Here is a 17,941-nt window from a genome sequence, read left to right on the forward strand (position 1 = left end):
AATTATATTATTAATGCTACAAACATAGTTAATTTAGAGAGCAAAACTTTTGTATTTTGAAATGAGTTTATTGTATAGTATATTATTCCCGGGAGACCACCACCCTAGTAGGAGGCAGGAGGTTTTCACCAGCGAAGTGGCAGCTTATTGGATGCTTTCCCACTTGTTGGTAGACACAAAGGTGGCTTAGGTTCCCATCTAGGTTACATCTTGTCATCCAAGAAGATATAGCTCTTCACTTCAGTTCACCCTCTGTTAACTATTATTATTTTAGGGTATGTTATCAATAATCTCTGTGCCCAGTACAAGGGTCTCTTGAGAGATGTGGTATAGAAATAGTATAACGCTCCAGTTTATCTAGTGCAGATAAGTATAGTTCCATGTTTGGTACAAGAGCTATAGTTTGATTAAAGCAAAGCAACCATTGTTGTGAGTTTATTTGTCCACCGGGGGCAGAGTTCCATTTGACCAGCTAAGCAATATGGCTGCTCCCATTTCTATGGGCAATAAAATATTTAAAAGACATTTAACAGTATGAAAATGATTTGTCAGGCTTATTTGCTCCATCTTTTGTTGTTATTTATTTTGTTTTTTTAACTGAAATTGTTGTTTGAAAAAACCACAAAATAATTTTTGCCCATATTTGGAATCTTTACCCTTCATTGTCTGGCTTACTAGGGACAAAAAAATACTGAAATTTCGAGTAACGTTTAGGATTTGCTATAAGCCGTCGGGAGATTCACAACACAACAAATACACATAAACAATATACTGTATTATCCTCTATAATAACATTGGTTACACTGATGTATTTCCTCTTGCCTACGAATTAATGGTAGCAAGTAATATACTGTCTCATGATGTGAGTAGATATTTTATTTTCAATTACAGACCACAATATTGAGATTTATGGTTTGCTTTTGGCCTGCAAACCACAATCTGAATATTTTGTCCAGCTTGGATTGTAGATTTTGATACATTTTCATTCCCAGAGAAATTATTTTCTGATCAATATTGTTGTTTGTTTTATTGATTGTAAAAAGTATCTGCTGTTTTGGTTTTGGAGAATCACTATGAGTGTCTATTTAATGTGCCTGTGCTGCATAAAAATCTACTGTCTTTATGATGATCAGCAAGCAGGTCCAGCACTTAAAAATACTAATGCACTATTTACCCCCCGCCCCCCAGATTATTACTCCATCTGCTATCCCCTCTCAGGCTCTGCTTCTGAGTTGCACGAGCAAATGAGGCATCCTCCAATTATAAGATGAGGACGTTATGAAGGGTTACACAGATATAGATAAACTATGGTTCTCCAGCCAGTGTGGAACTACAAGTTTCAGCATGCTTTGCCAACCTATGGTTGTAGAACAACCCTGGGTTACTGTCTTCCTCTTCTCAAATTTAAAGTGCACCTGTTTCTTACACACAAAAAGTGCCTGATTCATGATCGAACTTGCACGCATGTATCTTTTTAAAAAAAGACAGAGGAAATGGCTTGATTTGAATCTGGGTGTAAGTACCCTCTGCCTAAACGTTGCTTGCTGTATGTAGACAGGCGTAACAGTAGTATACGCAAAAGCGTATGTGCAATGAAAGCATGAAAAAATGTTATATTATAAAATAAACAACTTCTAACAGTATAAACATTAACAATAAAAATGTGGATATTGAAAAAAACATTTATTTTTAAAATTTTATTCTACATTATATACATAAATAAAGATGCTGTTTATGCCTAATGTACATACAGTGCATTTATTGAGTCTAACTTGCACATACGTTCTGTGCTATCTAGTGGCTCCGTCATCACTATCAGTCGGCCCTGGAGCTGGTGCAAATGATGATCATCATCATCTATTTATTTATATAGCGCCACTAATTCCGCAGCGCTGTACAGAGAACTCACTCACATCAGTCCTTGTCCCCATTGGGGCTTACAGTCTAAATTCCCTAACACACACAGGACAGACAGACAGACCAGACAGACCAGACAGACAGACAGGACAGACTAGGGTCAATTTGTTAGCAGCCAGTATGTTTTTGGAGTGTGGGTGGAAACCGGAGCACCCGGAGGAAACCCACGCAAACATGGGGAAAACATACAAATGATATGTCCGAAACCAGGCGTACTTGCAAGAAACCAAGGACTTGAATCACCACATCTGTATCGAAACACCCTTGGTACGCCCTCACTGTACGTGGCCTACGTTAGCTCTCCACAGTTCCACCTCTCAAGTTGTAAGTGTCATTTATGTTCGGACATGTTTTGCATGCAACTGTGTTCATTAGCATAAGGTCCGTGCAGAGCATGCGCAGAGCTATATAGTATGCAAATTGGACTTACATGCGAACATGAATCAGGCCCAGAGTGTAGGCAGTATATGTTCATAATAATGCAGCCTATTCGTTCAATAGGAGCCAGTGACACTACAGTAACAAGCTCCAAGCTCGCCCCCAACCTGGGATTCTGATACTAACTTGAACCCGTAAACAGCTCACTCATAATTCCGAGAACTGATACATTTTATCCCATTACATTTTCTATGGTTTATGAGAACCAGATTACACATATATTTTGTTAAACTTTGGAAGCATATTGTGCTCTCCCATGCCAAACAGGACTGAGTCTTTCATAAGCAGTCTCAGCTGTTGTAGCAACATAAAACATTCATTTCATCTTAATTGTATACCTACATTAACAGCTGAACAGTAATGTGTTTCATTACCTTCCAGGAAATATACGACTGTTCGTTCTAACTCGCCATAATTATACAACCAGATATTACAGCAGGTCATAATACCAAATTTCCAAACATAAATATACTGTGCTACTTTTTACACTTCTGTCTGTAGTTATCGTAAGGTAGCAATTTATGTAACAATAACAAATCATTACACCAACTCTCCACATTCGTATTTTTGTTTTTGTAACATTTGTGATTTATTTGTGCATTCAAGTATATAATGATATTACAATCCATCAAACGGTTCAGTAATTTCAGTGCTATAATGTTACCTGAGGACCTAGATTACCACCAAGGAACATGCGTTTGCGTTGGCCAATAGGAAGTATGGAAAGAACGCCGGCGTTCCTTGCTTAATACGGGACCGTTCCATTGGTGAATCTGGCTTCATTTTAATAAAAGTTCCCTACAATTGCACCGTCAATTCCACTTCTTAAACATAATTAATTTTTGCAGCAGTTCTGAGCTGGTGGTTTGTAGGTCCCGTTGCACTTTGGGGTGGACTCACATCTCTCGATGCACTTTGCGCAATGTAAAAAATACTTCACACGCGAAAGTGAATAAAGCGTAATAAATCTTAATATCCCCTCATTCTCATGATTAATTAGAGTTAAATGAGGCCAAACTGGGCACATAAAACTGAAATGTTTGTTTAATTAATCAGTGGTTGGAGGCTGTTGTTTTGATGTGACGTTAATACTTTTTCTCAGTGCGCCTCTTCAGATATTTTTGCCTCTCTGCAAACCTGGATGCACTACTAGTTTGTCGTGTCGTCTATGGTGAGCATTGAGGAGGCGGGCACCTCGCGGTACGTAGGATGGATGATCTACGTACACTGGTGCAAAGCAAAGGTCATTTACCCTGCGCATCCAGTGCGCCATGTGTCCTTTTTACCTCTGCTTCATCAGTCACTCCCCCAAAATACACACAGGGGTGTTCCTAATTAGTAACCACTCCCCCTGCACTCGGCCCCGCCCCCAGACCTGCCTCTAGCAATAAGCTGTCACACATTTTTGCAAAAAGCATCTCTGTGACAACTTTCTTTTCTCAAACCCCCCCCCCCAAAGAGAAGATAGCAAGAAACTATACCAAGACATAACTACATAAAATAGTAAAACAAAACCACTTAAATTATAGTAATATAAAACCACTTAAATTGACAGTTATCATTTTATCAAAAGGTATTATTCATATTACAACTAATAATTCACCTCCTACTTATGAATATAAGGATATTATAAGTTACCTAGGAGATTCTGCTCCATTATTTTTTTTTAAACTTTATTTTTATTAATTAATTACATGCACAGCAAATGAATAAATTACTAGCACCTTCTAATACCATTTCAAATGCAAAATAATAAATTAAGCTTTAATTTTGTACAATGTTAAAAAAGAAGGATAAATGTCTATTTTGTTGTTTTGCGGAATCGCAGACTAGTATAATTACAGTATATTTGTGATACATTTTAATACATTAAATAGCTAAGATTTGCTGGTATGAAACGTATCAAGCTCTGTCGTTTCACGCCGTATGCGTGGTGGGTGATATTTTGTTAAATAAATATGCTGTTTCCTCGTAAAGCACAATTTCCTTTTCTTATTTCTTCTTACACGTTTACTTTTTTTCATGCCTTAACTGAGACATGTCGATCAAATGATCTGATATTCAGCAAACAGGGAAACAGATAGATTGGTTACTTTAGAGACGGAAGGAATACATTCTGGAGGTCAACACTGTAGATGGACAATCTAGATTCTAATAGGATGTGACATAGTCTCATTCTCCGATTCATCCCGTTCACAGATACAGTCATTGTTTCACAGAATGAAGGACAATGCGAGATGCTGAGCTTGACATGTATTTGTGGAATATAAGTCTGATCATGAATAAAGGAAGCAGATAATCCACTGTTGTTCTTGTGAGGCTTAATTTGTATTGCAGGTCATGGTATAAGCCAGCCAAATATTGTTTCTAGTGGGCTTTGTGTACAAACACCCTTCAACCTCAGTGGTATAAATATAGATTTATTGTCAGCTATCACATTATCCACAAATACCAATCAATAAGTATAAATAACTAATCTTCCTTTACAACAGTCAAACTCTTTAAACCACCGATCTTCCTTTTGAAGGTCAAACAAGGATTACCTAGAGATCGCCTCGGGGTTCCTGAATTTTTGCACACAAATGAACCATATACATGAGCACAGTCTAGCACCCTTGACATTATTTTTCACAGGTGAAAGAAACAGTCTATCCCTTGATAGAATAAATCTTGACTATACATCTGTTTTTTAGGTTAACCTTCTACCCTCACGTCCACGATAACAAGCCATCTTTTCCTAAATCAAAACAGATTAGTCGCATAATTTGTTTAAAATAAATTTAATGGAGCATCTAACTAAAAGTACAGATGTGGTTATATGAAAGAGACAATGGCATTCACAAACATACAGTGTACGTTTCTTGAAATTATTAGAACTGAACATATTTTAAGCTGTGAACCTGAAGGGTGAATGTTTTCTTACACACAATAGACCTCCTGGTTTATATTTACTAAACTCCGGGTTTGAAAAATTGGAGATGTTGCCTATAGCAACCAAACAGATTCTAGTTATCATTTATTTAATACGTTCTACAAAATGACAGCTAGAATCTGATTGGTTGCTATAGATAACATCTCCACTTTTTCAAACCGCAGTTTAGTAAATATACACCCGTCTGTACTCACAGAAGGACACTTTGATAACAGAGGACAACAGCTTTCACTTACATGCACAGCATGTATCTTTGCAATATTTTTATTACTTTTTATTTATATAAAGAAACTTTGAATTATGAGTTACTATTATCTGATACACCTCTGTGTACAAATCTATCTATAGATCAAGGGATTTAGTTGGTATTTTTTTTTATTGATAACTTTTAGTCTCCTCCATGTCCTGCTGATGCCCCCCCTCCCCCCCAAGAACCAGGGCATATTGTGTACGAAGGAGGCAGGAGTTATATTAATTAGGATATGATAAACGAGTTGAGGATTTAATATACAGATAATTTAGTTCTGTTACCAGTTTATCTGATTGCTCTCAAACCGCAATATATATTGCAAAAACGGATTGTGAGGATACCACCCTTAGCTGGGATGGCAGTTACCCTCTGTGGGATTTAACTCACTCGGGTAGACCAGGATATATTCAAAATAAGACTTTATTACGACAGCACAACACCACAAGATGTTCACAAGTTGCAGGGTAAATGGTAGCACGTATCCTCCAGCAGCCTCCTGCAGTCAGCACTCCAAAGTCATAATCTCTGTCCCTTTCAGGGTCTTATCCTCCCGCAATATTACCACTACCGTTTAGCAAAACAGTTATGGTGTCTCCTAGCCTGGGTTACTAGCTCACACCAACCCTGTCCTGGTAGGGTTCCCTTCAGCGGCACCACAGTGCCTGGCCCAGAGTTCTTTTCACTGATGTCTTCTACACCAGGATCCTCCAAACTAGCATCGCTCTCCTGCCATTCTCCTCGCCCTATATTATTTTCTCTGTACCCAGGAAGTAGGGTCAAATGTCTCAAACCTCCCCTTTACAGAAGGGGCCTCCCAGTCAACAATTTAGCTGCTAGACATACTGTCCCTGTTACCTTGATTAGACAATAGAATGGCTTGACTCAATTAGCTGTTTTGGCTGGATACACTACACATGGGGTTACAATAGTACATCAAGGAATGACACTGCACGCTTACATGGAACAATAAGACTTTTGACACGTTATATCAGCAGGGTTACACAATATAAGTCTGTGATACCTTTTGATACAATTACATTTATATTGATACATATTGATACATTTCCCCATGCTATTTCAACCAATATATTACTGTGGAGGCACATTGCATATGAGTAGAAGTTCTAACCTCATTACCTCTCAGGTTATCTGTTGACCTAGCTAATTAACATGGGCTGCCAGCTAGTTAACTCAGACATTGTTCTGATTACAAACCAAATCTCAGCTGCTCCTCATACAATAGACATTTGAGACAAATGGTAATTACATTAGCTATCACAAGCAAAATGACTGCTGTTGTTCTGATATTTTCACACAGTATGGCAATATTGTTTATATTTATACTACATACAATATCACAGGTAATAGTATGGGCAAAATGTATCTAATAACATTAAATAATAATACACATAATACACCAACGCTCTGGTGTATATACTTAGACTGGGCCAAGGATTAAAAAGTACAATAAACCATGAGAAACGGGTGATGATTGCATAGTTCTCAGTCCAGTAGCACCCCGTTTCCTCACACGGATGTTACTTCTTTTTCGAAGTCGTTATTTCCTGTTCTACATACAATACATAATGTCATTGTGTGATTTCTCAGCATTACAACAGGCTGAATCCATATGGGTTTTTTGGGGGGGGTTGTTTGAGACATTGCAGATTGACAATGTTCATTTCAATGTAGAAACTGACTAAATGATCCAAAAGATCTCATTTCAGCCCAGGAAAATGCGTGTTGACTGCATAAATTGCATGCTGTACCATTCACTGCAATAACCTCTGCTGCAACATAAAGGTCTAATTATTACAAAATCTAAATTATTACAAAAACATCTTCCTAGCTTGATCCACGACTATTTTCATCATTCCCGTCTCCTATAATGCACAAGGGAGGTTTCACCAGGGGACGAGGTGAGTACCTCCTCTCAGGGGACAGTACAACGTTAGTGGTCTATTTTTAAAATGACATAAGCCAGCATAGGGGCTAAAATCACCCTTGGGCACTGAAAAGATAGGTCAGACTAGAGAAGCCTAAGGCTTCATGCCGAAGATCTGAGTCATTAGTTTCATTCTACCAGGTGTCAGAATTGATGTGCACAGATTTGGTGCTTTAAAGCAATATGCAGTGAATTCTTTACTGTTATATTACATTTTATCCCAATATACATCACATTTAGGCTTTAGTGTGCTTTAAAATACAAATTCTATTTTTTTCCAGATTTCAACTCAAATGAATCAGCTTTTTAATATTCTTTATCAGCACGGTGGCTTAGTGGTTAGCACTTCTGCCGTACAGCACTGGGGTCTTGAGTTCGATTCCTGACCTTGGCCTTGTCTGTACGGAGTTTGTATGTTCCTCCCGTGTTTGCGTGGGTTTCCTTCGGGTGCTCCTTTTTCCTCCCACATTTCAAAAACATACTGGTAGGTTATTTGGCTGCTATTAAATTGCCCTTAGTCTGTCTCTCTGTGTGTATGTTAGGGAATTTAGACTGTAAGCTCCAATGGGGCAGAGACTGATGTGAGTTCTCTGTACAGCGCTGCGGAATTAGTGGCGCTATATAAATAGCTGATGATGATTATTTAGAGCAAATCCACCAGGTTACTGCATATCACCTATTGTGTAGCGTTCAGACACAGTTATAAATAGCACCTATTGTATAGCGTTCAGATATAGCTATATGAATAATCCACAGAGTTGCCACGATCATACAATGTGTAACCAGGATGGATGAGGCGATTCTGACCCACATCTACCGGATGTTAATAACTGTGTCAACAGGACAAATAGTCTCTCTAATTAATGACACTTTGTAATGTTTCATCTTAGAGAAACTGTTGCTGGATTCATGTTTGTGTGTTACGTTAAATATGTCATAACACAACTCATTAATAACCCAGTCCTTCCATGCTGCTGGTTTCAATTAATATTTAGCACTTTTAAGTAAGCTGTAGAAAAACGTGCAGAAAACATACGGCTTAGTTGTGATTTCTTGAAGACGAGTCTGCAGTGTGTGTGATCTGGGTATAATTATATAGGAATGCAATTTATAGGGAACAGAAAGAAAATTAATGACTACATTTTCATAACTGGCAAACTGATTCTTTTTCACAGTGCCTTTACTGTTCAGTTTCTGCATTGTCATTCATTTACCAGTTTGCAACAGCCTGGGCGGAATTAAAGTGGAAGTCATTCTGAAGCAAAATATTTTCATATATTGTAGAGGAGGACAATCTGTATTGTCTCGTCTTGTCTTACTAAGTTGCTCGCTGCATGCTTCTGAGTGGTGGTATATTTTCTTATGAATTAGAGCTTTGTGTCCAACTGTGTTCCAAATGGGCAAATCAAAAAGCAGTTGGAGAAATGCACACCCTCGCTGTCCACGCGGAAACCATAAACGTGGCTTAGAGGTTGCACCAGAAAATGATTTTCTTTTCCTTCAAGCCACGTATCTAACTCTTGCTTTTTCAGACAGGTGGGTAGTGAAGCACAGAGATCAGTACAGCCAGGGCCAATGCTGGGATCTCCGGCTCTCCCCCTGCCCGGTCTTGGGGCATGCACCGTGAAGCCCCTTTACTCACTTCACTGCTCATTTGCTGTTCCTCAATACCACTGTGTTTGTTCCAATACATGCTCTGTTGACTTAAAGGGGTAAATCGCCTGCCCTGGTGTGCAGGCTGGCTGGCGGGGCGTCTCTGTAAGTGCGGCGCTCTCCTGCCTTGCTTACCTGGCTCCGCCCTGAGTGGATCCCTATGCAGCACTGGCGATTTTCTAGAGTTTGGAATGTAGTTCCAGGAGGCGCTCCTGTACAGCTTTAGATCAAGGATCAAACTAGGAAATCCATGGTCACGATGTTGAGTTCGTCATGTGTAAAATGTGTAACACATTGTTTCCCAAGCCCAATGCCCAGGGACCCTTAGCAGTGCATGTTTTCCATATCTCCTTGCTGGAGCACAGGTGTAGTCATTACTGACTGATACATTGTAACAGATCCACAGGTGGTAGAATTATCTCACTTGTCACCTGGAAAACCTGCACTGTTAGGGGTCCCTGAGGACTGGGTTTGGGAAACACTGGTGTAACATATATAAAATAAGAAGACGCTTAAACCAGTAACAGTAATTAATTTCTATAATGCTAAGAACAAATTATTCTATGAACATTGTTTCATTACCTTTAATATTAGCACTAGAGTATAGCAATATAATTACAAAAACAGATAAATGTCTTATTTCAGGGCACATTCCTTTCTCCAGATTTGCTTTTTATATGCGATTGTTAGATTGCGCATTTCCTTCTTTTAAACTACGCCTTTCTTTTTTCTTACTTTTGTTACATCTTAGTTCAAAAACCTGGCAGGGCTTGTATTTAATCAAAACACAACGGTGAACATTTATATAACTATTCTACAGTTAACTGTATAGAAAATGCTGGCATCAACCAATCACATTTTACCGATCATTTTTCAAGTGACAAAATGTAAGCAAACATCTGATTGGCTGTTGAGGACGGAGCTGGAAATGGGCATACAACAGGGGCATCCACAAACTAATTGACTCCTGCCAAAAAACGGCAACATTATTTGTGTGCAAAGTGGGGGTAGAGGGTAGGGACCGCACGGATAAATAGTGAGCCGCAAGCAAAAAATTTGTTATTCCTATTGGTCTGCGCTATCTCACCATGTCACCCACAACCTTTTGCCTGAGCCTCACTCAAGGTCTAGGTGGGTGTTACTTTTCTACAGAGTTACTGTAGACTTATCATAAATGCCCGTGTTTGATATTACCAGCCGTGTCCAAAGCCGCAATACTTGGAAACATGTTTTATAAACCTCCTGTCGACTACGCCACTTTGCAAAAGGCAGTTGCTACACTATAATGACCCAACACTTTTTATGTAAGCTTCTGTGTATGCTGCTATAGGCTCTGGTTTTATAATCTCAATTTTTACAAAAATCTTTATTCTGAGCAAAGCAATTTTCATTGCAAAAATTGTATTTATTCCCTTATATATCGGATAAAGTGTCTCTAACTGTATATGATAAGGATATTAGAGGTCACCAAGACCATATATCTGCACAAGACAGCAGGCTGAGTGCCTCTCTACAGGTCATCGGACTCCAAGGTCACTTCTGGTACTCGTCATATTTTGCTGATGAGGGTATATTATTCCTTATCGTACACACATTTAAATGAGAAAGATATACAAATAAAATATAGAAATAGGAGTGTGGCACACTGACACACAAACATGTAGAAGGAGATTCACACTGAAACATTACACACATTATACCACCTTAGGGACGCTCTCCTACATACACACATCCAACACAATGCCACAAATCAACAAAACCAGCATTCACCTGTGCAAGCAGCTTATCACGTTACTAAGGAGCAATGACCTCACCAAAGTATTTTGTGAACAGTAAAACTAACTACACACTATAGTAACTTCCTGCAATTAACATGCCATTCACACAATAAATGGCCATTTGGTCAAATATCACATTAGGATGCACGATCCCGCGATCATGTTGTATCGTACCAAAGCACATTGTATCGTTTGATTTGATTTTATTAAAAGTCACAATCAATGATGGAAAAATGTCAGGCAAATGTAGAAGGGTGTACACACTCACGACCAGCAGTGTAGGCAGAGATCTGTAGAGTGTACAGAGTTAAGGGGGTATATTTACTAAACTGCGGGTTTCAAAAAGTGGAGATGTTGCCTATAGCAACCAATCAGATTCTAACTGTCATTTTGTAGAATGTACTAAACAAATGATAAGCAGAATCTGATTGGTTGCTATAGGCAACATCTGCATGTTCTCAAACCTGCAGTTTAGTAAATATACCCCACAATTTTTTCAGAAAAACACAGATGAACATCACAGATCTCAAGGTAAATCGTGTAGGTGTGTACACATGAATCTGCATGATCATCTGGACTTTCAGTCGTTGGTAAAATCGTTACAGAAATCGCATCTGCAGTCATTTTCTGTAGTGTGTACCTAGTTTGATTTCAGTCCTTACATTTAACTACAATTTGATCCTTCATATTATAAGATATTGGGAAAATTTAGCATTTCCATAATGTGTATTATCTGTATTAAAAATTTACTGAGCAAAGGTCAAGTCAAGGTCTTCTGTTGAAAAATGTGTGGTCTATATAATATATCTATTCCTGCTGCACAATTACTGATGAGAATGACTTAAAAAAGTAATTCATAGAATATGTCAGGAACTCTGATTTTGATTGATACTTCTGAATTTCACTGACTAAATCCAAAGAATCAGGTTTGACATTAAGTACAACAGAGAGGGTTGGGCCACTATTCTTTGTACATTGTTTAATACTCTTATTTTATTGGTGACTTACTCTGTATTAAACATGAAGTATTATTTTACAGCGACAGATTAATTTTTTTTCCCGTTAGTGAGGCCAATGACATTCACACAGGGATTTTGGAACGCTTGTTCAGCTCAACAGTTCTGCTGATTAGGTAAAATAGTTTCATAATATGACAGACTTTATTTTGACTTAGATGAAAACTGTCTAGTTAGGAGGGAGAGAGAGAGAGAGAGGGGAAAAAAAATCATTTTTGAGATAGTTTCTATTTAATCTTTTGTAAAAAAAAAAATCATTATCATGTCACCGATATCAAAACAAAGATTGGTGATTTGTGACAGTGTATTATATGGAGATACAGTTCAGTCACAAAAAAACATATTGCAAAATTTGCACAAAGAAGTAGTGGAAGTAGATTAACAAGTTCTGAGTAATTAATTTTGGATTTCATTATGTCATTATAGAAACAGATCACAACAGACTATCATAATAGCCTAAGATATCGCTCTGAAATTTGTCCTTTTAAACGCGCTTATGATTCGCTTTGATTCGACGGATCCCAGCTGCAATTCATCCCACCCATGTCCTATCAGTCATCTACAATCTCTATTCATTTTTAAGTCTTTCTTTTAGAGTTCAAGTTTTGTTTGTATTTAGAGAAGTCTGTTGAATTGTTTTCGCTTTTGAAGTTTAGGAATCAATTTGATAGTTTTCTTTCAATATTATCTTAAAGTTAATGTATTTTTTGTTTCAATATATAAGTGGTTTAAAATGTATATAGATCATATATTTTTACTGGCTTTAGATACTTGGCCACAAATTTGTTTTACGGCATGAACCTGAGCACAAACAGATTTGACAACAGAAAGTGACCCCTTGATTTTGGTTAGAAAATCAGTGTATAAAGAAGATATGGCAACTAGTTACTTGACAACTCAGTCCTGAACATAATTACTCAGACTGAAGAAACTTGAAAGGCATCATTTTATAAATTTAGCATTTTGCTTAGTGTCTATTTATAGACAGTGCTCTAAGATGCGTCCTACTGTACTTTTACCATCTGTCTAATACTTCCAGTTGTGATAGTAGCAGCTATAGTTTTGACTGGTTTGGAATTTTCCTATGGAATTTTTACAAGGATTTAGTGAAGTTGTCTGAGAACATCTCACTATTGTCATTACATGTAGCTTCATTACAATAACAATCAGTATCTACATCATCATTATCCTTATTGCCACCAGCAAGAACAACAATATTAGATGTACAATTAACATGTTCATTTTTATTTTTGCAGTTACCATATGGTTTGTGAGATCTTATTTGTTTCTCCTAAATTAGACTATCATATTCTATATGTTGGATTACAGCTGGCATTCTAAGCTTTGTTCCCTTGCCATCTCAACTGAACCTTTGTGCACTTAACATTTGTCACGGTATCCAACTCACTCTGAAAACTTTTAAAAATGAAGTTTTTCTGCTTGCAATGGTGACTGACTTTTTACATAATATAAATTGCTTTTATTTTGTGAATTAAGGACTTTCTTGGTGCTTGTTTGTAAAATTGTAGGTATTGGAGAACCAGCAGCTATGGCACTATCTGGTATTGCGTTATCAGTTTCAATTTACCTGGTATATTACACTTATATTCACAGTTTATATAATTTTTTTTCCAGGGTGCAATAGAGAGTATTGTGCTTCTGAGATGCCATTGGTGGGGCAGACATTTTTAAATGCCTGATGAATTGAAGCATGCATGTGTTTGTTTCATCATTATTATCTCCACTATACAATATAACTATGTAAGCAGCTTCTCAGTGTAGGTAGTCTAATGTAATTTCTTCCCAGCTACAGTTTGCTTTGCATTGTAGAAAACTGACAATTGTTTTCCAATCATTACCTTGTTTTTAATCCTAAATAAATTGGATGAGGATTCATCAGCACTTTTTTTTTTTTTTACTTCATTACCACTGACATGAGCATTGTTTCTTTTCTTGTAGAAATATACTTAGAGATGTGGGGTTGTCTGAGTACATATCCCCTTTATTATGCTGATATAGGCTTATTGCTTTGTGGTAAATTTTCATGCTTATCTGTCCAGCTTTCAGCTTGGGGCTACAGCAATCATTCATCATCATCATCATCATCCCTCTGAGAATCACTATCACAGTGCAGTACTGCTGCTCTTTCTAAGACTGTTATAAATAGTCACTGACACTTCATTATAATTTCAGATGTGTTTTGTTTTTACCATTGCTGAGACCTGACATATTGTCCTTAATGTCTGCAAATATATGACTATATAAAGAAGGATCTGGGTCACAGTTTTATAAAGGAGAGATCCACAAATCATACTCTATATAGTATACCTGATGTTACAATGTATTGCTTTTTTTCACCAGTCAACGCATTGTAAAAAGAAATACACCAGTCGAGATGCTATTGTATAGCCTGGGTATTTGTTGCACTTAAAATGATAATAACGCTAATGACAAATGTAGGGGGGTAAAAGGTTTTGTTTTTGTTTTGCGCCAGACCATATGTGGTAATAATATACCAGATGAGCTAGGAAGCACTACATTTCCTGGGTATTAAACAGCTATATGAATAAGGTACAGGTGTACAATGGAAAAACCAAACCTACACAAAGCTACTGGTAATAGATTGTCACTATAAAGCTAAATAGGATGTAGAATAAAAATACGTAGATTTGGCAATGCTGCTATGTACCAGTGTATACAGAACAAATAATAAAGATGAAGAATAATCAGAGTCCAGAGCACTATTAGCCAAAGCTTACATCATAGGTGAAAGTCACAAACAGTAACATTCAGGAACGTGTTCCCCTAGAATAATACAGGAACAATAAGTGCCGGAGAATTGACATTAATCGTTTATTGACTTCATCAGCTATTTATATAGCGCCACTAACTCCGCAGCGCTGTATAGAGAACTCACTCACATCAGTCCCTGCCCCATTGGAGCTTACAGTCTAAATCCCCTAACATACACACACAGAGACCGAGAGAGACTAAGGGCAATTTAATAGCAGCCAATTGACCTACCAGTATGTTTTTGGAGTGTGGGAGGAAACCCCTGCAAACATAGGGAGAACATACAAACTACTCACAGATAAGACCATGGTCGGGAATTGAACTCATGACCCTAGTGCTGTGAGGCAGAAGTGCTAACCACTGAGCCCCCGTGCTGCCCAGACTTCTCTATCTTCCATGCACTGTGATTTCCCTGATCCTCCTGGGGGTGTGTAGTAGTCTATGAAATCTGAGAATCTTTGGTTCGATTTGCAAATTAATTAAATGGATTTGCCAATCGCTGAAAATCGTTTGAATCAATTCACCCGTCTCTATCAAAAATTGCGATGGTGATCTATACTTACTTATATGGGTATGAGCTCTATTGTCAGAAAATAAAGAAGGGAAAAAGTTGATGACATTTGGACACAGATATGATCACCAAACCTCTCCTCCTACAACCACTGTGAGGAGCGCTGCTCCACAATGTAACGAGGAGGAGACTATCATACAAGCAAACATGATCACCAAACCTCTCCTCCTATAGCAGCTGTAAAGAGTACTGCTCCACTTTTCCTCCTACAGTCACTGTGTGGGGAGGATAATGTCATTCAAACCTCCCACAGACACTGTGAGGAGCACTTTAATGAGAAGGACATACTATGTCCGGTGTGGGGATAGACAGGAATACTTTAGTCCATTTTAGGCATTGTGCTTCAAATGATGGAAAACTCCTTATCTGGAAAACTCACAAGTTTAAAGGATCGCTGGGTAATAAATCCTCTGGTTGTTATAGAAAACTTGTGGATATTTCTTAAATTTATGCATATATTTTCACTTTCTAAGCAAATCTTTGCCCCTGTTGTACTATACACATTTATGCAGCGAACACTTAAAGGAAAATTACATTGTTTACATTGCCCCTTCCTCCCTCTTAAACAACATTCATCATCATCATCATCATTTATTTATATAGTGCCAGAAGATTAGTACATTGGAACATTCTCAGTGCTATTTACCCAGCTCCAGCCAACTCGCTTGTTAAAAGTCTGGGATAATTTATCTTCACAGGAAACGACACCATCTATTGGACTGACATGGGATTCAACAAAATCAGCCGCTCTAAACGAGACCAGACCTGGAGGGAAGACATCATTACAAACGGCCTGGGGAGAGTGGAAGGAATCGCGATTGACTGGATTGCCGGTAGCTGCCTTGTGTTTCTCTTGTAACTGTCATTGCTCTTGTCCTATATTGTTTGAACACGATGTAGGCCATGATCTTTAAAATGCCTTTTTTGTTGTTTTATATTTATTTATTTATTTAACCAATAATGACATATTTGTGCATCTAGGCACACAAGTGTGCGAAATCAATTTCTCTGACAGGGAGGCTCTCCCTGGCATTTCGGGGCCTCTAGATATGTGATTTTAATGCTGGAGATGATTTAGTAGTAATAACTTGGTATTATTTTTTCGAAGAACAGTTCAGGCAGAAACGCATTTTAGATGCTACATGCCTGAAGTTATGAAGTTTTCAAAATGTGGCATAAACCTTTATTCTCTGTACACAAGAAATGTAGCTCTGTAGGGACCTTAGTTTTAGCAGTAATTCTCATTTGAGTTGCTTTGTGCTTTCACTGTTTGTACGATTCTGGCCCTTCGGTGTTGATCCCATTTGTCTGCACAATTCAACGTCAAATTTTAATAACTTTATACTATTATTTTCTTATATAATACATTTAAATTTGTTTGTTTTTTGTCTTGTAGTAACATTTGTTTATCTATGGCAACTCTGACAGTACTAAATTATACATAGCATTCACCCCACCAATTGTTTTGGGTCTACATATTGTTATGACCCCCTATGTTCAGTCCCCGGATTCTTTATTCCTACTTTTTTCTCTTTCGAATACATTTGTTGAATAACATAAATAATTTGTCATTAAGGAATTTTGCTTATTAATAAACTGTTATAAAATTATCAGTAAAGAATACTTTCAAGGTTTGGCAAACCTGCTCTATGTATGTTTCAAGGTTGGCAATGTTTTAAGGGTGTCAGATGCCACAAGGGCCTACAGCTCCGTATACAGTAAGATATTACATGGCAAAACAGAAGAAAAAAAAGAAAAAACAGTACAATAACAATATTAGGCAAGACAATATAGACAGAACAATATTTTGGCAAGGATTAGCATAACCAGTACTGAGGCGGTAGGAGGGTGGAAACCTCTCACTAAAACATGAAGGAAGGGAAGAGGGTGGGGGAATAAAAGCCAGTAAGTCACCACTAGATGAAGCTGTACCCAGTGGAGTCAGCACACCAAACAGGATCAGAATCCTTGCTGATAAACAGAGACACTGGCATGGTGGTAATGATAGTGGAGAATGGAGAACATGAGGGAAGAGGGACCTGCTCATGAGAGCTTACAATCTAAAGGGAAGGGCAGATGAATGGTGGTGGTGATACAGAGAGGGTTAGACAAGGGGAGTAGAGGTGAGTTAGGTGGAGAGCTGAAATGATGGAGAAATGGGCTTTAAGAGCCCATCTGAAGTCTTGGACAGAAGTTGAGAGTCTGATTGGGAGAGGGAGTGGGTTCCAGAGGAGAGGAGCAGCACGGGAGAAGTCTTGGAGAGAGGTTGAGAGCCTGATTGGGAGAGGGAGCGTGTTCCAGAGGAGAAGAGCAGCACAGGAGAAGTCTTGGAGAGGGGTTGAGAGCCTGATTGGGAGAGGGAGTTAGTTCCAGAGGAGTGGAGCAGCACGGGAGAAGTCTTGGAGAGGGGTTGAGAGCCTGATTGGGAGAGGGAGCGAGTTCCAGAGGAGAGGAGCAGCACGGGAGAAGTCTTGGAGAGGGGTTGAGAGCCTGATTGGGAGAGGGAGCGAGTTCCAGAGGAGAGGAGCAGCACGGGAGAAGTCTTGGAGAGCAGTTGAGAGACTGATTGGGAGAGGGAGTGGGTTCCAGAGGAGGGGAGCAGCACGGGAAAAGTCTTGGAGAGGGGTTGAGAGCCTGATTGGGAGAGG

The 17,941-nt window shown here is 38.4% G+C and overlaps 1 protein-coding gene across 1 annotated transcript in view; it reads left to right on the top strand.

Moving 5' to 3' along the window:
• The window catches only part of LRP1B (LDL receptor related protein 1B), a 728,477-nt gene that overhangs the window by 451,717 nt on the left and 258,819 nt on the right, over window positions 1-17,941 (top strand). Inside the window, exon 35 of the mRNA XM_075181401.1 lies at window positions 15,992-16,126. Coding sequence (XP_075037502.1) covers window positions 15,992-16,126 — 135 coding nt within the window. The remainder of the gene's footprint in view (window positions 1-15,991; window positions 16,127-17,941) is intronic.

This window comes from Mixophyes fleayi, chromosome 7, assembly GCF_038048845.1.
Source record: "Mixophyes fleayi isolate aMixFle1 chromosome 7, aMixFle1.hap1, whole genome shotgun sequence".
NCBI classification, from domain to species: Eukaryota; Metazoa; Chordata; class Amphibia; order Anura; family Limnodynastidae; genus Mixophyes; species Mixophyes fleayi.